The 23885-nt window shown below is 41.0% G+C and overlaps 1 protein-coding gene across 2 annotated transcripts in view; it reads right to left on the bottom strand.

The window, feature by feature from the left end:
• Nucleotides 1-11189: 11189 nt before the first annotated feature.
• The window catches only part of LHFPL6 (LHFPL tetraspan subfamily member 6), a 136869-nt gene continuing 124173 nt past the window's right edge, over nt 11190-23885 (bottom strand). For both annotated transcript variants that reach the window (XM_021526616.3, XM_021526615.3), the window contains exon 4: nt 11190-12291. In XM_021526616.3, the coding sequence (XP_021382291.1) occupies nt 12173-12291 (119 nt within the window). In that variant the 3' untranslated portion in view covers nt 11190-12172. The remainder of the gene's footprint in view (nt 12292-23885) is intronic.

Below are 23885 nucleotides of genomic sequence, written 5' to 3'. Positions count from 1 at the left end.
AAAAAAAATTAAAAGAAAAAAAAAACCCCAAGCATATAGTTCAGTTTGCTTCTTATGAAATCTCAGTGTAATATTTTTCTCTGTAATCAATGAGGAAGAAAAAACATGAGAACAACTGATGACCTTTTTTTTTAGACTTCTTTTATTGAAAAAAGTCCTGCACTGATGAGTTATGTTACTAAATATAAATGCTGATCTCTACACTGGCCACATTAACAGATTGCTATGTTTTATGAGGCAAATGTGTCTGCACAGAGCTGCAAAGAGCAGAAGATAATGAAAACTTTGGAGTCAGATAGAGGTGACCAGCAGGACCATGAGTCAGTACATGGAGTCAAAGCCAGCACAATCTGGAGGAACCAAAACAAACTCTGCAATATTTTTTGGAAGGAGAAGGCTGGCAAGCATAGCTTTACCTGGGCAACATGAAATGCAGCAGATGGGAAGATCCTGAGGGGGAGAGAAACTCAAAGGTGGGAAATTAAGCTTCATAGTCCTTGGCAGTCCACCAGGAAGTTGAGAAAACTCAACTGAAATTGTACAACAATGGCAGCAGCTTTCCTCCTGCCCCAAACACAGGCTCTGAAAGCTTGCCCTGAGCCAATGAAGCAATGTGCAGAGACACGAGGGACCAGATTCAGTGGACCAGTAGCAAATGTTTTTCACAGAACTTGCTGGGGGCCGTGGCGCACAGCCAGCCTTCCCCTCTTTGCACTGAAAAGATTCCTCCCAAGAGGAGACCTGCTCAGACTCAGACTACCCACACAGGTTGCCAGCAGATAGGCAGAATGATACTTGCACAGCTGACTGGTTGCTTGCAGGACAAAGATGTTGGTTTAGAGGGGCCACTTTTGTCTTACAGCTTCTGGAAGGCATAGGGGTATTACTACACTTGGTAATTCTCTCAGCTGGCTTCCTCAGTCAGGATAGGCTGAGATCTAAGCTAAAAGCTAAAAGCTAAACTGGGTTGAGAATGGGAATGTAGGAGTTACAGAACTGGGAAAGCCATCAGGGTTCAGGGATGAGCAAAACATAAATGCATGCAGAACACACCTGAGTGCATATTGAAAACTAGGGTTCTGGGAAGGGCAGATGGGTAGAACAGTATCAATCCCTTGTATCCAAAGCATCCAAAGCATCCAACATAGCTTGCTCATCATGCCTTTGACCAGTGGAATGGCAATGGTGGTGAAAGCAAACAGTCACCAGAGTCATCTGCTCCCCTGCATCACCTTGCTTCTGTTTCTTCCCTGTACTGTGATCTGAGGGCAAGGAACTAATCAAAGTTACCATGGAGAGATAATCAAGAAGAGGGTAGAACAAACTGACTGAGGGAAGGAGATTTATTAACATGCAAATCAATGTAGATAAGTCGGGGCAAGTGGAATCTGAGTTTAATTCATTTAACAGCACGGAGATTTGCAGTCCAGAGCTGACAAGAATTTAAACAAAGATAATGCCATGTGCTATGTGTGTTCATGTGCTTCACAATGGCAACAGGGGACAGTGAAAGAATATATATCCTTGTGGACTGTAACATTTGCTAAAATTACTTTTCTCAACACCTCTGAGTGACCACTCCTGCACACACAGGCATTCCTCCAGTCCACCCAGAACTCCAGTTCACAGAATCAGAAAAATGCCCAGCAGATTTCTCAGCAGGAAGGTTTATGGCAACTTCCAGTTAAGAGCACTTATTTGCTAAGTAATGTTGGCTTCCTGATTTTTATGTGTAAGAGCTTTTTCTTCAAAGGCAAATCATAAAAGAATATTCCCCAGCCTCTCTTCTCAGCAACATAAGCAATACAGCACTCTAAATCTGTCATTGGCTGAGGTAGGGATATTTTTTCTCAAACCTGATGTTAAAATATTGGCAGCACAAACCTGCTTTAAAATCACTGATTCCAAACAAAAGGAGGCACAGACATGAGAAGACTAAAGACTAAAAACAGGAGCATATTTTGATTTCCCGGAGAACACAAGATATGCAAGAGTTGTGTTTGCAGAGGATTGGCAGGATGAGGATTTGACAAACCAGCAGTAGCTGTCATAGCAACCCCATCCAGGAAGAGAAAGGAAAGCCATGGTGAACCAGACCAGATCCAGCAGAGTCCCATGCCATGGAAGGGTGCAGCGCAGGAGCTGGGTGGCTCTGGTGACACATGCTGCACTGAAGAGGGTGACATCATGGTCTCCAGGTGGGAGATAGGCCCTGGTAGGCACACCTGGCTACCCTGGGACCAAAACCATCCCCAGAGCTCCAGCTCCAGCCATGCAAGGTCTCACATTTCTGCACATTGCCCCAGCTATGCTAGTAAGGCATGTGTAGATACTGATACCCTGGGGCTTCTGTCAGTCTGTGCTCACTTTCAGTTTTTCATGCTCTAGTCCTCTTGGAATGCCAAGGGTAGTTTATCACAATTCTCAGAGTGCATGTGCCCAAGGCCATGAGCTACTGCTCAGAGGAGTCTCAATATTGTTCATTTAGGGATTTTAATTTAGCATAGCTGAGTGTATAAGATATATTGATATGATAAATCTGTGGCTTTCCTCTAAGTTCATCCCTTTTGTGCTGAACTGTAGGATGCTAAGAATAAGTGAGTACTTTGTCAGCAGCGGTACCATTTCAGAAGGCAGCCCAATTTTCTTCTTGCCTCCCTCAGGTTGCTCCTCCATTGCTAAAGCTCCCCTGTATGTCCCTTCATCATTCAGCTATTTTTAGATGCCCTTCTCCACAGGCAGCTGATCCACAAATCAAAAAAAAAGCTATGGCATCTCCCAGTGTTATGGAGATTTTTGGAAGTTTAGTCCTGAACTGAGATCAGACAACACTTGAGAATTCCTTGATTTTTTTCATTAGGCATGGCTCACAGGACAGAGCTCATGCTGTGCCTATAATCCAAAGCCTCCTTAAGAAACCTCAAGTACTGTCAGCTCCCAGAAAAGAAACATCCTAAGGCCTTAGGAATAATAATGCAATGGGGCCTATCATTCAAAAGCCAGTTTTCATATTCTGTGTAAAAAATCATAGGTTTGTACCAGATTCTAGTTTTTACATTGGTAAAGTCAACAGCTACATCCTCAAAGCATTGCAGGAGCATATTAACATGTTTGTGGCCATTTTCTGTTTAACTTGTACTAATTTTTAACATGGGAGTGTACTAAGAAGCCAAAAGATAAAAGGGAACTGACATAGCTGGCAATGTGGAAAAATTGGGACTATATTCTTCAGCTACTTGTGGTGACATTGTTTCCCTACAAAACAAATGGCTTAGGACAGATTCCATTATTCGGGAGACAGTAAACAGTTGCCACAATGCATGCCTCTTAGGCATTAAAAAGGCCTTGGACATTTGCCAGCCTTACTTGATTTTTTTTGGGGGGGGGAGGGGGGTGGATTTTTTTATGCAATTAAACCTGGGCAACATAGGAATGTTTCTTTTTCCTAGAGGTAAGTAGTCAGGAAAAAAAAAATACTGCTAATATGGAAAATGTTTCCTCCTTATTGGCAGGATGACATCTTTTCATGGTGTCCTGAAGCTCAGCTGGGAGTCAGGGCAGTTAGGGTAGCAGTCAGAGTCCAAGGCTATCACCTTTCCAGCTCAGCTGTTGTCAGAAATGTTATCCAAAATGTGCAGAAACATTATCAATTACTTTTTTTATTTGCTCATCTTATATGTTCAGTGGTCTACAGTCATCAGGTGTCAGGTACCCTGGCCTCTCTTTGGCCACATGATGCAAAGGAGAAAAAAATCTCCAGTTTACCACTACTCCTGAGATCTCTTCCCATCCACAGTGTGGTAGCTGGTTAAAGCATCAGCATGAGGGAGCAATACCTGTGCTCCTTAAAACACTGGACAGCATAAAACCACCTGCCCCAGAAGCTGGATTGTGAATTGCTGAATAGCTCAAGCAGTGTATTTGGGGTCTGTCAGCACCTTCGCTCTGCATTGCCATGAAAGGAAATAAATGTTCAGATTGACTGAAATGGTTCCAAGTAGCTCAGAGCATTTTGTAATTGTGCTGAGGCAGCTCTGAATGGTCCTGCTGTCTAAGAGGCAATGAAAAAGGAACAGCAGGCTTTGCTTCTAAGTACATTTACTTCTTGACTGTTGAAATCATCTGTCTGAACAAGGTTCAGGCAGCAATGTTTCCTAATTATGTAGGCCAGTGAAGTACCCAGCACTGAGTGCTGCATTCACAGGAGTTTTACTGTGGCTCCCAAAGGAAACTGCATATGAAATAGGTTGCTGAATCTTTTGTAAAAAGCATTTGCCTTTAAAAAAAAAAAAAAATCAGTCCTGAAATGTCCAGGTATGGAGCAACAGAATACTGCTGAATACAGTGGCTTCCACCAGGAAGATCAATGTCATGTAGGAGTAAAAATGGAGAGGCTTAATAAAATGCAAGGCTTAATAAACATTTAATTATACCTCAATCTTCCTAATATTAGATAAGCTGGAAACAAAACCACATCTATTACCTGGAACAGAAGTTACTGAAAAACTGAGTATCAACACACTGCTGATGTACATGTTTGGAATTTCTATACCAGTTATTTTCATTCAAGCACCCAAATTTTAATATCAACATTGATTAAAAAAAGTTTTCAGGTTATATTACTTGCTGACCGCCATCATTTTTCAACAGCTTCTATCTAGTCATCTATTAGGTCTCTGATTGCTGCAAGTTAAGCATAGCTACACTGCAAGACACGGGTCACACAAAATCAGCTCATGGAAAGTTTTGTTTCAGTAATCTCACTCCATTAGCTAGAATATCTTTCAGATCCTCCTTGAGAGTTGGGCTGGCCCAGAAATCTGCCCTATAATTCACATTCCTTGATATTGACAGTACGAGCAGGCTGAGAAGCCATGAAACTGCTCACCAGTCCATGACAAAAACAGAGTAACTCCTCAGAGAGAGGTGAATACTGCTACTACACATAGGCAGCAAATGCAGATTGATTAATATTTCATTGCAGAGCTAAACATTTAATGTTATTCCTCTTTGAAATGTCACTGCACATCTGGGCATGGCTGCCTTTACTTTCTACGTGCTATTTCTGAAAAGTTTACTTCTTCCCTCTTACCACAGACGGGTCTGTTGCCCACAGTATGACCTCTAGTATTGTTGCCCAAGAACTTAAAAAAAATCGAATCGGTATTAGTAATAACAACTATTAGGTCACTGTTGTCCAATGGTCTTCAAGAGAGTGGGGTGTAAGAAATGAAACTAAATGCTTAAACTAATGGATTATCCCACAACAAGGTACTCTGATCAGTTAGTGAGAAACAGCTTGAAGCCTTCCAGAAGTGACAGCCATGCCATGCAGCAGCACGTTGTAGCAGAGGTCTGGAGAGTGTGATGTGGAGAACAGCAGCAGATGCTCTGCTTTTGAGTAGAGGCACTTCCTGCGGTGGCTGTCAGGCACACAGATCTGCTGAAGCCAGCATGAGGGAGCAGGGTGGAGCAGTTTCTGCAAGCTCTGATTTTAGCTAGAGAGAGAGGTAGGTGTAGTAAGGCACTCTAATGTCTTTTTAATTTCTGTGTGCACCATAATTAGGTATTAATCCCAGAAGTGTAGAAAACAAATGATATGTTGACAGCTCCTTGAAAACAAATATCTCACACTGCAATTCTTAATATAGCCACAGAGCTCCAGGCAAGAAGCACTTCATCATTTCAGATGTACTATTCTAATTATAGCTTGTGTTTTAATTGATATTTCTTTTTTCAATTTCCCTACCAAAAGATACCACCATTGAGTGAAAGAAAGTCCTTTACTCTTGCTATAAAGTGGAGTTACTTTACTGTAGGGTTGGACTTGGGCCCTACTGATAAATTGGGAAATATTTTTCCTAGGTGCTGGTCAAATAGAAAGCTCACTGACACTGTTGTTGCTATAATATGGAAGAGAATAATCCAAATGCTTTATATGGAGAGTTACTGAACTACAAGAAGTCACAGGTGTGAGGCATCTACTACCATCCTGTAGTGGGGTCATCAGTAAACCCCCCAGTACAAGGCCATGTTTCTACTTTGTATTCATTATCATTTCCATTTGGAAATAGAAAGAGTCCCTTTGGACCCACCCAGTCTAGTAATATCAGAAAAGCATGGCAGCCTGACATCAATAGCAGATTTAACTTTATATCTTTTGAAAAGTTCATTATGTTTGTTAATCCATTTTGCTTTTTCTTGTTCTGGAACAGGCAAGATAAGGGTGCACAGCTGGCTTCTTTGAAAAAAAAAAAAAAAAAAAAAGGTGCTTTATTACTCAAATACAGCAGTTGTTTATCTGAAAAATAAGTAGAAAACGTAATTTTATTAAGAGCTTCTGATATTTGAAAACATAACTCCTAAATAAACACTAATTGCCAATATTACATGTCACATAGATTTTTCTTTTGTAGAATCTTTAGTGAATTCTCAGATCACAAGAAACATTTAGATAACTACAAAACCAAGAAGATATAGGGATTTTTTTTTTTTGCTTATAAAATGTGTTTCTGTGTGTGTCTGTGTATGTCTGTATGTTTTCTACAGGGAAAAGGAAGACAGTTTACCAAAACATAATATAAAAACAGATAAAGAATAGCTAATGCATTTTTCCCATTGAATCCATTCCTGAGTTAAGTCAGTGGACTATTTGCTATAGGCTCCTGTAATTTTTGGACCAGGGTCATGAAATTTGGTCCAAGCCCATTGGAACGAATGCAATTCTTAACAGGGAACAAAGTATTCACATGAAGAGTTTGCTTTCCCTTTAGCAGCCACCATGCTTTCATAAGCCCAAGGTTTTGAAAAATGGTCACATCTGGCAGAGGTTTAGGGAACAAGATAAAATTCTTAAGCTTAGTGGCAGAGTAATTTGTAGAAAATCACCCATGCCTGTGTAGAAATTGGCTGCTCATTACTTGATGAAATATTCAGTTCTATCCTGGAGCTGGGGCTGGTGCAGAGGTCTCACACAAGGGCTGCTGCAGGAGCTGTGCACGGGCATTGCCCTCTACCTCAGGTGGGATGCCTCCGAGAGGAGCAAGCTAGATGGGAGCACTCTTTGTCCTTGATGTGTTCACTTGGGAACCCAGGCACTGGCCTTCATGTGTGTCCTGTGGGAAAAATGTCTGTATAGTTGCCTGAGTGGCCACAGACTCACAGACTCCCTCCTTGGGCTGCCAAGTCTCGCTGCAGACAGGAGCATTCCATGGTGACAGCAAAATTTCCTCCCACCTCCAAGGCATGAGCAGCTTTCTGACTGCTCACACAGACCTGCCTTTGGTTTAGCCCTCAGGTGAGGTGGGGCTTTTCTGTGCCCTGCATTGCCTCGCCACTGCCACTCGAAGCCAAACTGATTTATTACCACTGGGGAGATGATCAGCCTTGGTGCACATTTGCAGGTGATCATGCATCTGGTGATGGTCAGTACGGGCCACAGCACCTGCTGAGGAGCTATTTGAGGGTCATGAGATGTCCCTGTGTGATGGAAGATGCTTAGAGCAGAGTTACTTATAATTCATTTGCTCTTAGACAGCCAGGAAATAAGGCAGCAATGCGCTGGGCCTTAGTGGTGTAGATATATATAATGAAGTTGCACCATATGTTCCTTTCAGAATTCCTATCATTTTCCATTTACCTAATTTAATATGCTTGGCATAACATAGAATTTATACCCAACATACTGACATTCACAGCAGATACTTCTAGCAGAATAAAAGGTCACAAAATTGTCCACAGAAGGAGTCAGAGCCTGTCTTTATTCAGCTAAAATATCTGTTTACATTTCAATGAACATTCTGTTTCTCGGTAAGGAACATGAAAAAAGGCCATCTATTTATATGTTAGCCTAATAACCATCCTTCTGTCACTAAGACAAGTGAGCTTGAAATGGTTTCAAATTTTTCCCTTTTTTTTCTCTGATCCATCATTTTTTCAAGAATAATAATAAAAACACTTAATACTCAAAAGCATATATTTAAAATCCTGTCTTCTTAAGGGATTACACTTAATGTCTCTTCTAAAAAAAGACATATCTAATTTCACCATTGTCTCTCTGAAAGGTTAAGTATGTAGAGAAAAATTAATGCTTTTGTTGATGTACAGATTATCTGTCTTGTCATTCAGTTTGATATTTTTCACAGACTATTTCAATGAATGACAGATAAATTGCAGTTACAACTGATTTCTGGATTTTCTCTCAAGAAAAAGGAAATAGAGGGGTTAAATAACCTCAGGAGTTATAATTTCAAAACATTTTTAAGTGCTGGAGATTTTTGTCATAGACATATATTTGTGCTTTGGGGAGAGAGCAAACTCTATGGCACATAGTAAAAATTTGTTTGTTAATATGTAAGTCTTGAAAAGTAATGAATTTTTTGATAAAAAGAGCTTAAAACTCTCTCAAACTCCAGACAGGCCTTCACATGCCTCCTATTTATGCAGACATGAGTGACTTAATAGTTAAACGACACAATTTGCATTTTTCTTCACAGGAAATACTGTGTTAGTGCTCAGGACTGGAGTCTTGGCAGTGTACATTAAGATGCATAGGAAAAGTCCCCAGCTCTCTGGATTTGGGTGGGGGAATATGTTCTCCCACAGTCTCCATTCCAGCTTATATATGAAGTGCCTTTTTAGTCAGATTATATTTATTCCAAACAAGCTGTTCTGACTCACCATGGTGTAATGACTGAATTTGTGACTGAGGGAAGAGCAGTGGATGTTTGCAGGGATTTTAGCAAGGCTTTTGACACAGGCTCCCTGTTTTTTAGCACCAAGTTTGGGCTAATATGGTCTGGATGGGGATGGAAAGTCTGAGCAGATGATGAGGCTAAGAGGGTCATGTTTTCTGTTTGGACCTGGATGCCTGCAGTGAATGGGGTATCCACATGTCTGTTCTGGAACCTGTCCTGTCCAATGGCCTTACCAGTGGAGTGTGCTCTCACTGGGTTTTCAGATTATACCAAGCTGGGGAGGGGTCAGGCAATATACTGAGGGATAGGGCTGCCAGCCATAGTGACTGAGACAATCTGCAGGAATGGCACAACACGAACCTTATGAAACTCAACCAGGACAAATGCCAAGTCTTGCACACGTGAAGAAAGAGGGCCCTGCACTGATGTAGGCCAGGATGTACTGAGCCTGGTGAAAGGATGGCTGTGGGGGCACACAATAACCCAAGAGAAGCCACCCAGCACCCATGGGGAGGTGGCAGGAAATGAAGATGAGCTCTTCTCGGTTATTCTCAGCTTGATAAATTTATGAACAGTATTATGGGATATGATTGCCAGCAATGGCAGAGAGAGAATTCCATGACCCAGGACTGCGTGCAAGCTTACCTCTTTTGTTTAGACGAATCCAAGGCCAAGCTCCTCATCTTCAAAAATAAATAAATGGAAAATTAAACATGGTAAATATTGTAAATATTTCATTGGCACTCCAGAGCGTGAAATCAAAAACAATCTTTTGCCAGCTCGAAGTTATTAGAGTTTGTAGCTGTGAGGCTTGATAACCATGATAATAAATGGTATTTATATTCTAGTGCAAAATGGATATCAGAACCAAAATGTACAAATATGGACAAACCTAATTAGGCTGTGATTGCTTTATTCATACCACAGCAGCTGAAGGCTATATGATAAACAGCTTCAAAGCAGATGCAGCATATGTCATTGGCTTGATTATTAAAAATTGACATTTTATTCAAGCCTAAATTTGAAAAAGGAGATTGTATACAAATTCAGTCATGCTATAATGGTATTGCATTGCAACAAAACACTAATTTTCTTCATGAAGTAATTGCATAGTTCCAGTTTGTCATGATAAATCAAACCTGAACCCAAGCATAGGAAGAATCTAAAAAAAGTCAAAGTGCTGTTCAAGATGCACAGTCCAGAATATAACCTTGCAAGAGTCAAATGTGGACTAGTCACACACATATTTATAGCCAGGTCACAGCAACTTTCTACAGCCAACCACAGTTTCAGTGGAAGGAAAGGCATGTTTCCACAGTAACACACTGTACAAAGGCAGCATTTTTTGATTGAGATACACCTGCCAAAGATCTGACTGCAGTCAGGGGAGCCACAGTGTTATATCTCCTTCAGTTTTAATAAAGCAGCAATCCACAACCCTAACAGGTATATTTCATACTTACTGTGAGGATATATGGGGTGCTGCTGACCTCCCACAGGAGGTCTGGGTATGGTCCTGAGTGCTCATTAGCAAGGATAAGCCTTAAAACCTGGAATCTGGAGTGAAGAGCTCCTGCTTCTGCTAGTGCTACTGGAAGAGCATTCAGGGAGGCAAATCCCCACAGCATGGCTGGTGTGCTTCTCAGCAGAAGTGCACTCAGATGAGATGGGGCTATTATGGGCTAATCTGGGAACGTTAAGGTGCAATTTTGTTTTCACTGCACAGCACCATAAAGCAAATAAACAGTGCTTAGCCTATAATAAAACTCAGTAAAATTCCATTGAGTGATATCAGGATTGATCACTGTAAGTTGACATTGCTATTTCCACATTCCTCCAAAAATCTGCCCAGTGCAACGTACAAAGCACTGGCATGATGCCAGATTTGTTCAGCTCTAAGTGTTATTAACCACCAGAATTGCAATTGAAACATAGATGGTAACCTAAATATACACAACAGAAATACAATACTGGGAAAACAGGATCAGAAAAACAAATTTGAAAGGGAACAACATTATTTTAGTTATGACTAAATACATTGGTTATTAACTTAATAAATTAAGTTCACATTGCTTTAAATAAAGAAAATAAAATATTGATTTTTTAAAAGTTTTTTATGTCCTGTGCAGAGAATGCTGCCTGGTAAGTATTTGATCAGAGTTACTGGTATTAAGGAAGTAAAGGCTTATTTCAGTTGGCTAAACTGGGATATACAGTTTTGTGTGAAATTCTGAGTCCACAGCAGACAGGACAAAATGGGGAAAGTCTTGCTGAAATCCTTCAGGACACCTGACAGCAGCAGGAAAAAAATGTGGAATATGCCAGAATCTCTCCAGTGGCAGTAGGTGTCTAGTCTCAGGCAGCGTAACAGAACCCTAAATGTGTCTGTGTTTTATGACATGGTTATAAAAGTTCTGAGTACTTCTGAAAATTTTTCCAGTGAAGATTTGGGAAGAAACGGTTCAATCTACTGGCACAACCATGCATTGCAAGTATTGATCAAGGAAAAATTTATTTACAGAGATTTTTCAGATACAAACATAAAATAGCACATATTATATATATATTTTACAAAAATGAATATTGAAATAATAAACATGGTACACCACAATACAACATCAATGAGCTAAACATAACAGCAACAGAAATCTATGTCTGGAAGAAGTTTGCTGTTAGTTGTACATAACCAACAGAGCTCTACAGTACCGTGAGTGGAATTTCCAATGGACGGGAAAACGTCCATTGACTGCATTTCATAAAAAGTACTATAGTAAGGGTACATATGCCAAGTAATTATGTTGCATTTTGTAATAATGCTGAAAACACAGAGTCTTAATAAAAGTTATATAGGGCTGAATAAGCAGTGGATAAATGTTTGGGGAAGAAGAATGTGTAGAGATTATACAAAATACTGATAAAGTGGCTTATTGGTCCTTTTATTAAGTTTAATGTGTAGATTAAAAAGTGTTGCAACACCCAGTCTTAAACCACCAGAGAGAAGTAAAAAAAAAAAAAAAAAAAAAAAAAAAGGAGAAAAAATTAAAAGGAAAATAAAGAAGAATCGCACCAAAAAACAAAAGTTTCCCCTCTACTTATTTTGTGCCATGGTCAACATCTGTGCGTGCGTGTGTGCTTTCAGGAGCGCCGCACTGAGGGGCTGCCAGGCGCTACCCCAGCATGTGGGCGCTGCCACCCCTCACCAGCCTGTCCAGTAACCGGTGCATGCAGAATTTCACCATTTGCCAAAGCAGAGTTTTCCTTGCTTACATTTTTGTGGAGCAGACCCTGAGCAGGCTCGGGTGAGAGAGCCGGTCCCTGCCCAGCCCAGCCGGGCGGCTTTGCACCACCTTTCACCTCCCTGCCACCCTGGGGCTGCCCGCCGTCCTGCTCCTGAGAGAAAGCTGTTGAAAATTCCTTGTCCTTTGCTGCTGTCCAGCAGTCCTGGGCGAGCCTGGCAGGGCCCTTTCCCGGCCGGCTCAGTAGGGGTATTGCTTCTGCTTCTTGCCCGAGAAGCAGGCGAGCCAGGTGCACACCAGCATGGCGGCCGCCGCGCCCCCGCCCGTGCAGTAGTAGGCCCAGCCAATGTGGCACGTCCCTGCAAGGCAAGAAGGACACGGATCAGCGTTAGATGTGGGGGATAGCGCCGCTGCCACCACCTTCCCCTTCTGCCTGCCCAGGAAAACACTTTTCTGAGATTTCGGCCCACTTGTATGCCCACCTCGGACAGGCAACGCGGGGCGTAATTCAGGATTTGCCACTGCAGCGGAGGAGTTTGAAGCTGGATGCGACTGAGAACTGCTGGGTAACCATGACCCAGGGCATGGGGGACCTGCTCACATCCCCTCACACAGGCATCGACCCTGAGCATCCGCAAAGGAGCGCAGCATCAGGGGATCACTGTATGGGGACTGCTGTGGGAATGGAAGCACAAAGCCCCGAAATAAAAAATAGACAAATTTCCCTACCCCCGCCCAAGATCACAACCCATTGCTGAAAAATGATCTTCTGTCTAATGAGTGTCACAATATGGCTTTCAATCCATTTAAAGGCCTAAGCATCTTTATACAGTCAAACTCATCAACAGTGCTGGGGAATCCCACAGTGGACCATAAAGTGATTACTTCTCTTTCAGGCACTGTGCCTGCAGCAGGGGAGGAGATCAGGAAAACAGCAGCTGCAGCAGGGAGGAAGCCTCTTTAGAGATCTCCAAAAGCAAGGAGATGGCTGCTGCTACTCCTCAGGATTTCAACCCATCTCAAAATCAACTTTCACTTAGGCTGCATCATCTTTGTCTTTTTTGAGTGCCTGGGACTTGTTACCACTGAGGTTCTTTCTGTGTTGTTGACACCTCAGGTGATACCATCCTGCTTTGAGCAGTGAGTGCTCTCAGTAAGACACATGCAGCAACGCAACACTTCTTTCCCAGCTTTCCCCAAAGCAGCAGAAACCACTCTTCCCTTCAGAGAACAGAAGGTATCAACAGAGTTTCCATCTAGAAATAGGTGTCATGCTGGTATTCTGTCCCAATGGCATCCCTGAGGGCCAGGCTTGAGGTTCAGGCAATTATCAACTCAGCTAATCCTGCCTCAGGCACAAGAAACACAAAATGTCTGTTCATTTTAACATGTCCAAGGCATTTGCAAGCCTCAAGGCAGACAGCACCATCACTGACTGCAGGATATTGTCTGGCAGGCTTTGTAAGGAGCCATTATTGGGAGGCAACACTTATGCTCCAAAGGTCACTTTGAAGACCTTAGGCTGACACCACAGCAGGAAGCATAATACTTTTTTCATTTCTTTTTCTTCATAACCCTCATAAAGTTTTATTTTAAAAATGTCCAGTGAAACAAAGATCCTGATGTGACCAAGAGGACTTGAGGACTTGTGGCCTTGGCTTGAGCTTACTAGTCTCTCTCCTTAATGTGCTGGAGCAGACACAGTGATTTACTTGGTTTTGTCATCTAGTTGTGCTCTGTAGATAACACCAATCTTGCCTTCCTTACAGAAGACCACACGGAGAGTCTGACTTCCTGTAGAAAAAGCCATCAGAAATTGTGGAGAGCTGTCAAGTGCCTGGCAATGTCCCTGATGTTGACACTTGCCCAATCACTTGCAGTCCATGGAGAGACCTGTCTCTGGGCCACCTACTGCTTTGCCTGTGTACACACCCTGTCCTTAGCTTCTGTTGGGAATTTCAAAACAAGACTTAAGCTTACACCAGATTTTTAAACCCGCTGGATTGCTTTGAAAATGACCACATTTATACCAGGGTAGGGTGTGTTACAGCATTTCTTGTGATAAGATGGGACTCCATCTGATAGGTCTTTTTAAATTGTGAAATATTCCAAGAACTACTACAGAATTGTAGTTGCAGCCTGAAAAAGTAATTTTTTTTCTCATCATGATGTTTCTAGGTAGAGAAAATGTCAAAATACTACTTTTAAAAGAGCCTAAAGGTTCACCTGGTGGCACTGCCCAAACCTGTAAACTAAACAGGACAAAATTAAGTAAATTTGACCTTTTTATATGGTGTGATTTCAATTTTTGTACCTCAGCAGTGGGAGAGAGTATATGTGATACATATTAAGAAGTAAGGAACTGTTAAATCACTGTCAGAGATGTGTTCAACAGATACAACATACACATTCACTCTTGGCTGAAGAGAATAACATTTATTTCTCTAGACCGTGCTCCATTCCCCAAGGAAAAGACCCAAAGGACCACTGCCCTACTTAATGCTCTGAGGCACGGCAGGCAGGCAGCCTCTTGATCTAACAAATGCAATGTAGCTCACAAGTGTGAGCTGGGTCAAGATGAACAAATGAAAGAATGGGAGAGCAGGAGGATGGATGAAAGAGCCAGGAGCTTGACCTTAGAGCAATAATAACACAGCAATAAACCTGGCCGTTATTTCCAGCCCATGTCAAGAGCAATGGGAGGCCTTGGAAAGAACAGCTTGATCTGTACTCGCATGATGCTGAGCAGAATAGAATTTCAAGCTGTTGTGCTGAAAAAGAGCCTGCAGCAGCGCAGCTACCTGAGGGTATAGGACTTAGCTACACTTTTCATTGCAAGCATAGTTAAGGATAGATACAAGACAGAGATAATCCATCTCAAAGGTATCCATTGCAATGAATGCTTACATTGCATAGGCACGTGTCAAAATGAAACAATGACAGGAATTTTATAACCCTATATTACACAAGGAGGGAAACATTTTTGGAGTTATTGTTTCTGCTTTAGTGTTCCCATTTTACCGCATGTATGGCCTATTTTAGTCTACTGCATCCTAAAGAAAGATTGTTGGCTATCAATAATTGGGTAATTTAGTTGCATTTTAAATTGTAAAATGATTTCTACTTCACATTGATATAAAACACTCATTTTAAAAGGAACAGAAAGCTTTATAAAAAGCAGAGTTGAGAAGCTATTACTGCACTGACACCAGCAGGACAAGTCATGTTTCAGTGGTAAGCAAATGTTGAAGAGATTTGCAGAACTGGGGCTTAAATTCAACCATCAAATAGAGCAGTTTGCATTCATGAAGCCTGTCATATAAAAGATTAGAAATCCAGTACTGCAGTTTCTCTTTTCTTTTTTAATGTCCAAGTTCTGAAATGAGAAGCAACAGTACCTAAATACTTGAATAAATTAAAGCAGTTGTTGAAACCATGTCAATTTTCACGCACACAAAAAGGCACAAAAGCTTTGTTGTTTCCCTGAAAGATGCATTGGAATACACACATATATATACATAGGTAGAGGAGTCCCCACCCATTGAGGGTGTGGAGGTGCGAGCAAGAATGTGCACATATTCTTGCTCCTAAGATGGGCTAGATCTGAGTTGGTGCCAAAGTAAATTCCCAGCAGCTGAAGTGCTCTTCTAGCAGATAGAGATGACAAGCATCACAGCAGCTTGCTTCTCTGCACAGAACTGGCATCGCTGTTAACAAATCAGTCTTTACCTAACAGGTCAGTATTGAGGGAGAAGCTGTGTCTTCAGCACTTCAGCACTTTGTTAATTCTAGATTTTTTTTTAAATATATTTTTTTACAGAGAGCATAAATAATTGGAGCTCTTGGTTGCTCAGTGAAGCAGGACTGTCCAGGTTGGCTCAGGTAAGTTTGTGGCCAGCCATTAAGAACTTTGTTTTCACCTTTGTTTTACTGTGATTGGCAGCAAGAGAGTGTCAGTATGAGCACTGAAATAATAAAATCATGGAGCTTGCAGCTTTAGGCATGGATGGCCATTTTCCAAGCAAATAAAGGAATGAAGACTGGAAACATTCCACTCTTTCTTAAGAGGATTGAGAAAAATCATGGTCCCTGAGGACAGAAGACAAAAATTATGGAGAAAAAGGACACTATCAAAAGGAGATTTACAGAAAAGAGTCCCATGGAACATAAGACAGTATTTACTAAACCAAAAGAAATCAGTAAATGTGGAAAGGTAGTTTTGCAGTGATGAATGGGCTTACTAAAAAGCACTTCCATGTCTTTTCCTAATTTCTAATGCGCTCTTCAAGACCAGGATATGCATCCCCTTGCTTCCCTCCTTCTCTTAATATATAGGCAAATAAAGATTAAGACAAATTTGAGAGTGAGTAAAATTTGGCAACAAAAAATATGTAGATTCTTGATCTACCATGGAGCTGTGCCAGGATCCAGTTGCCAAAACATAATTTTACCAGGATTTCTATTCATGATGCCTTATAAATAATTATCACATATAGTTATCGAGGTCTTGGAAATAACATATGGTTTCATCTAAAATAACCAATAATTGCCACTTATGAAGAAATATCCTGAATATGAAAGTGTCTTGGATGCAAACCTGTTAATTGCAAGACTTAGTATCTTAAATATTTGTACTTTTTTTGCTGTTAATTTTAAGACTATCTTGGACTCGCAGTCTGGAGTATTTGGCAAACTCTAATCAATTAACCTTAAGTACAGGCTACTTTCCAAGTTGAAGGAGAGAAGGTTGCAGAATAAGCCAGACTGTAAAGAACAAATTATATACCTTCAAAAATAAAATGTACAATTCCTACTTCCAAGAAGTTGTGCAGGAATTCTAATTAACAGATTCACATGAGAGTACAGTACTATAGAGAATGTGAATTCACATAATCAATCAGGCTGTTGGGAAAGTAGTCAGAAAAAAAAGAAGTGTGATGCTAAGGGATATACTGGGATTTGGAACTATGAAAGACATAAATGAATGTAAAAGATAATCAGCTAATTAATAAGAAGTTAAACCTATTTTGAAACAAAGCCAAGATATATTAAATAGCTCAAGATCTTTTTCTTGACACAGTAACAATGAAAAACTGTCATGTGAAATCAGCTGCAAAAGCAGGAAAAGAAGCTGAAACTTGGAATGCATCCAGAAAGAATTAAAGTAGTTATGTGAAACTAAGAAAGAACACTATATAAGGTAAAACTGCAGCCCAGCAAATAGCCTGATACAAAATAATTAATTCAGTGAAACTGGTTACTTTTTCTGTGGCAGATATGACTTTCTCAATGGAGTTATCTTTTTTAAAAATATATGATTTTTTAATGCATGTATATTTTTTTCAAGCTATTTTGGTTACTTAGAATTGGTCTGTAACTAAATGCATAAAATTTCATAAAGTTCTGAAGGGCAAAAAAGTGAGGAAAAAAATGCCAAATTTAAATTCTTTAGTCTTGCTGTATGCAGACATTCATATATATGATCAAATCCTCCTTTCTTTAGAGGATCACATACTTTTGTTTAATCATACCTCAAATTTGCTGTAGATGTGCATTTATCATGGAGCAATGAAGGAAAACCCAATACCCAGTGTCAATTACAATGCTCAAATTCCCAGGAGCAAATAGCTTATGTGCTGCTAATGAGGAGCTCTTTCAGACTTCTGCAAGAAGTCAGCAGAAAACTCACCTACTCCAGAAGTGAAATCAATTTCCCCTCTCTTTGAACATACACAATGCCAAGATTCACACTGGACTAGTACCCCAGACTCCCTTCAGAGACGATGAAGAAGAAAAGTCACTTGTATTGTGCTCTATTTCCTCTTAAACATGTAAAGTACAGCAGATGAACCCTGCGATGGTAGCTCCTATTTTTCTCCCTTTTAACTGGGAAGGGATTCCAATCAACCAGTTCAGTTGCACTTTTTGAATAATAAAGAGTACCAAATAATTCCTCCAGGTGGTCTGAGTCCCCTTCTGGATGCTGCTGCTTATGTCTAGTGATTGCAGAAGATTCTTGCATGACCATGTCTAATTCTGGCAACAAAGTGATTTATCATAGAATGATAAATTAGACAGGGCTAGAAGGGACCTTAAAGATCATTTAGTTCCACCCCCTTTGTTGTGGGCAGGGATACCTTCCACTAGACGAGGTTGCTCAGATCTTCCAACCTGGCTTTGAACATTGCCAGGGATGGGGCATCCACAGCTTCTTTGGGCAACCTGTTCCTGTGGCTCACCACCCTTACAGTAAAGAATGCATTCCTAGTATCTAAACCTACTCTTTCAGTTTGAAGTGATTCCCCCTTGACCTGTCACTACATGCTCTTGTAAATAGTCTCTCCTTATGTTAGACAGAATATATGTGGACCTTGATATTGTCACCAAAAGCTTACAAAGATTTAAGAATGGAAGTTGTTTGGGTAGTGCTAAAGAGGAAATGATTCTTGATGGAATACTTCCTTTACTAGCATATAGTTTACTCAGTCATTTAAGAACCTAGCAGCTGCAGCTCAAATATGCTTGTAAAGGTTGTGCTCAGCCCCAGTCAAAAAATGAATGTGTGAAATCTCTGTGCTGTTTGCAGAGGATCTGCAAACAAGAAAAATGCCTTTTTCAGATAGATTGCTTATAGAAAAACACCTTTGAATGTTTTGCCTTTAATAGGATTCTAAAAAATTGTCCTCCCTTCTAAATCCTTTTCTTGATTCTTTGGCACTCAGTGTCAACCCTCAGCCAGATGCTGAAATGATGCCACCTAAGACAAATTAAATAGTTGACAAAGCCTTTTTTACATCCATACTGCTTTCTCCTTTCTTTTTATGCTGTTTTAGTAACTTCACTGTTTGCTTGCAAAGTGTTTTAAAGTTCATTTACTCTAAGATTTTCATAGCAAAAGTAATTATGAATTCAACTGTTTTCTTTAAGATATTTCAAGCCCTCTAAAAGTGGCAAAGGGGAACCTTAATAATAAAGATTTTTTGAAAGAAATATCCATCATGAGGGAAGTTCCTAAGAGCTTTTGAGTCCAATCCAGCTGCTTGTTTAGTTCAGGATGGGAGTCAGACTTTTAAGCTTTTCTCTAGACAGTGACTTTGGCGAGCTGTGCCCTTTTACAGCAGTACACACACAGATGGGCTGCCACAGACAGCAAAGGTGTGTGTTTGGAGCTATCTGCTTTGGTTGCTGCTGCAGCTGAACCCCCAGGTCATGATCTCTGTGAAGGATGAGATAGACCTACTGTATTTTGTCAAAGAAAGAAAAAAATCTGCCAAGCAGTTAAAAAAAAGTTCCATTAAAAATGGAGTTTATCTTAAATTTTGTGTCTTCACTCTTCCTGGCTAATAAATACTTAGTATCACTTCATACATCAGGTGGTTAGGGAATGGCTGGTGCCTCGTGATGACATGAATCCTCTATGTTTCAAGAAGTGAATCTTATTCTAGATAAACATTTTGCTGTTTGGGCTCTTAGGTATTGGTCTCATAGTGCTGTTTCACGAGATGCCAGCTGGGGCTGTTTTATAAATTAAATGGAGCATGCCCTGACCTCTCTGAGACCTTCTGTGGAACTTGGCTGCCTCTGCACCCATCATATCAGAAATCAGCATGGAAAACAGAGCTGTTTGCATATGCACATCCAGGGAAATCAATGGACAAAAATGAAGTCTCACATTAATTTTAGACTTTTAAAACCAACACAAATGTGTTCACAGATGTACACTCACGTTGCTCCTTTAAAACAGGCATGCAAGTTCAGAAGATTTCTTTACACAGCTCAGATATGCAGAATGTGGAAGCTTTTGCAAATGCATAGTGCAGTCTTCACTTTTGTGCATACTCTCACATTAATGCAGAGTCCCTCAGTTTTATTAATTTCCTGATGAAACATTCCTTTTCCATCTGTTTTTCTTGTGTATTACATTTAGAAATGAAAAAAAAATGTTATTAGTGCCTCTAGCTCAGCAAAATTTAATGTGTGCTATATGATACACCATAATGATGGTTACTTTTGGGAAATTGCCTGCTAACTCCTTTTGCAGACCCAGGGATTTCGTAGATCTGACTCACTTTTACACCCTTCGGTCAGCAGCTCCATCCTGCTGTGCCATGTCACTGCTGCCCTGAATGGGCCCACAGGCAAGTCCAGGGTGTGAACAATGCAACATAACAGTAACAGTTTGCATGGCAATAAGAGATTAGGATGATTTTGATCTATCCTCAGTGAAAGGCAGCCCCTTTGAGCACTGCTCATTTCCTACTCCAGTCTCCACCTCAGGCACTATTAGCCTGTTACCAAATCAGAGTACAGACTTTGACTTGGTCAATAAGTGCTGGTTTTAAATGTAAACACCTCTTTATTCTTGCCCCCATTTATTTGAATTGCCCTATTTCTAGGAATTAACACCCTAAAACAGTGGTAGAAGATTTTTCCCTGTTCACAGTCTAGGGTTTCAGTGAGAACTCTGCTCCATGTGTGACCTGTGATCCAGATGGGATGCTGCAATAGGGAGCAGGTCTCCAAGACCTTCACAGAGGTCATGCTGACTGCTGGGAAGCTGGGAGCTACAAAAAGAGCAACACAGCACAGACCTTACATGGCCTTAACCTCTCAACAAGATTTGCAAGAGTTCATTAGTCAAAGGCCTAATCTATCAGTGAGCTCCTTTTCATGATGGTAAAACCATACTTCTAGAGAAGAGCAGGGAGCAAGCCCCTACAAGTACATCAGCCTCTTTATGGAGGTCCTTATGGTGTCTATTTATGAGGTTATTTCCCATCCCCCTTTCCAAAACAGCTCATCTATTGAATGTAATTTAATCAACAAATGGAGTTGTCCTTGGCAGGGTATCTTCATTTGAAGAATGACTCCTCTGTGTCAGAGATGGATCCATACAACCAATTTTATTTGATTGAAAAAAATTAGCCCAATTAAATACATAAATGTTGAAGTGAATCCTTTGGACATAGTTCACTTAATAAAAATCAAATAAATATCCATTTTTAAAGAGAGCAGAAAACTGCTGGGTATTTCACACTGTCATCTCAGGTTTTCTGAAAAACAATACTCAAATCCACTTTAATTAAAGGCATAGTTATTTTTCCTGCATCATTTTTAAATACTACTTTGGAATCTATACAGAAATGTGTGTGTTTGGTAGGGGTGGATGGAGGGGTCCCCGCTTCACAATATGGGCCATCTCAGCACTATTTGGAGTGCCTATTAGTCTAATGCCTTGTCAGAGTGCCTGAAGACATGGCATTTCTTATCCAACACACCCACTACAAATTAGGCTTTTTTTCCTGTGTTCTTAGCATTGCTATTTATTTATTCTCTCTAGTTATGAGCATGTTATGGGGGAAGGGGTTTGTCATGTTTTCCTTAAGCAAAAATTTTCATTTAATTATTAATTCTAGTATATTTCTGGTTGACATTACATATCACAGTACACAATTCAGCTGCTTCTCAAGAAAGTTCTTGCAGACCCTTAACTGTACCTGCTTGTTCTTCTTCATCCTCCTCTAATATAGATTGCAGCTCCTGGCTTTTGTTTTCTCCCTTCAACCTCAACCATTTTTCTCCCTTACTTTTTCTAGGTCCAGAACAAGCATCAGTGCTGAACACCCACCTTTGCTGGCTCTGTGGTCAGACCTGTCGAGCTTTGACCCTCTCCAAGCTGCACACACATGTTCCCTGTAGCCCAGGCTGCAGCACTTGCTCTGCCATCCTGGAAGAGGAGGTTGAATGCTGTCTGCTGATCAGCATTCCTGTGAGCACATCTCCTTTGAGAGCAACCAGGAGCTAAATCATCCTCTCTGGGTCATCCTCACTGGCACCCACAGCAGCAGGGGATGCAGGACCAGCACTCCCACTATCACCTTTTCTCCCATTAGCAAACCAGTGCAGGGCTCACAGCAGCTCAGATTTTCTGAGAGCAGATTTTGAATGCAGCGTGGTTCTTCAGACAACCCATTTCACAGGCTCAGGAACAGAAAGCATATCATTGCAGATTAATCAAATTAAATATTCAAATGAAAGCAATAATTACTTAAATTTGCCTTGAGACTTAGTAACATTAAGTCTTTGAAACATCATTTTTGGCCTGTAGGCTATAATGAATATGCCAGTCTCTAATAATTCAGAAGAGACCTAGAGGGTTGGGGTTATCACTAACCAAGAGATATTTATGAAAGACTAGCAGTGTGGTTATTAAATGGCCCTCGGACAGTACCTCTTCTTTACGGATGGTTTTGATAACACACCATCAAACAGACACTGACATTAAGTAAAAAAAAACCATAGCCAAGCATTTAAGTTCACTGCCATTGTACATGGAAAGGAGATGTTTAGTGGCAGGGCTGCCTAGCAGAAATCGCTGCAGCAAATTTCAGCTTTCATTATCATCTGTTAATTAATGTGTTGACATACAATTGCAGCAGATCAGTGAGACCAGCACTGCTGTCAAGTCTAGGCATTTGTCACACACATGGGCTGTGTGCTCCAGCTCCAGAAAACACAGTCAAAGCCTTCACAGTTAATGCAAGACTTCTCACGGTCCTGATGCGTACCTGGAAGGAAAGCTGCTAGATGACATTTTTTACATTGGTTTCTTCACTGACTTTTAAGGCAGAGTGACCAATTTATGCAAATATCTGACTCATGAGTCAATACTGAGACAGTGAACATGGTCTTGGAGACTCTGCTCTGACTTTGGACTTGACAGTGTTTAAGGGTAACAGTTTGTAACTGCCCAAGTGCTTTGAAGAGCTCACACTGTCACAACAGTCACCTTCTGTGACCCTGCAGAGAAATAACCTGGAAGATAATATTCTGCACCTGGGAGCAAACATGGGACACAAGCTGGAGCCCCAGAAGCAGAGCTGCTCACATGCTTGGCATGGGAGAGCAGGAACCAGCGTGCACCAGTGAGGCACTAGCTGGCCTTTCAAAGGGTGCACTGCTCAATGGGCTGGCCAGGAATTACTTCAGGCTTCCACACAGGATTGGCCATGGGCAGTGATGAACCTGAATCTTCCCTGAGACAGTTATCATGGAGTTTTGCCTGGTCTTTCTACTACATCCGTTGACACACCTTTCCATGGAGCTGGGAATCTAAGTTCCGGAACATTTTCTTTTCTGCTAGTTAACTACATATTTCTGTTTTTATTGTTCTTTCTCCTCTGTGTTTAAATCTATTATGAGGTGAATAAAAAATTTGCAGGAACTTTTTATACTTTGCTGAAGAGCAAATTTAATATCAACAGCACAGAAGGATATTAGAGTTCAGAATAACAAGGTAAAGCTTCTAGAGTACATTACACATCCCCTGAGCAACACCATAGGTCGTTGCTGATGAGACATCAGTGGCACTGTAGTGATGGGTGCTAATACTGGTCATGAGAATTTCTGTCCCCTGCCAGATCAAATGTACTCAAAACACCACAGGAATACTGTATGGGGAGCGGCCCGGAGCATCTCTTCCAAAGCAGTAATTTTTAATCTTTCAACCTCAATTCTTTTGCACATCTTGACAAGAAATACCTCTGAGATGGAAACAAATCTCCTTATTCCTGAAATCTGACAGAAACATCAGTGTACAATCAAGAGATGATGCAGCAGTTTAGTCTTTAACCCTAGGAGATCCTTGCACTGGGATTCCTTTCACAGGCCCTGCAAAAGTCCTGCAGGCACACCTACAGAAAGAATTTCTATGTTTAACTAAGGTTTAGATTGCAAGAGCTGGAAATGGGGAGCTCTGTATGCTTAGGAGCAGAAGCATGTCTGTGGGGGGTCAAGGTGATCAGTCCCTCCTACTCTTTCAGGAGGATTGCAGATCCCCCTCTTCCTCAAGCAGCACAGGATCAGAGGGTACTACAGACAAGGGTATCAGCAATTGCATTGATCCTTCCAGCTAAACAAGGATTCAGATGTGCATTCAAACATCAGATTCTGA

Source organism: Lonchura striata, chromosome 2 (assembly GCF_046129695.1).
Source record: "Lonchura striata isolate bLonStr1 chromosome 2, bLonStr1.mat, whole genome shotgun sequence".
Classification (NCBI taxonomy): domain Eukaryota; kingdom Metazoa; phylum Chordata; class Aves; order Passeriformes; family Estrildidae; genus Lonchura; species Lonchura striata.
The sequence above is the reverse complement of the archived record's forward strand: the minus strand, read 5'-3'. Positions and strand labels throughout refer to the sequence as shown.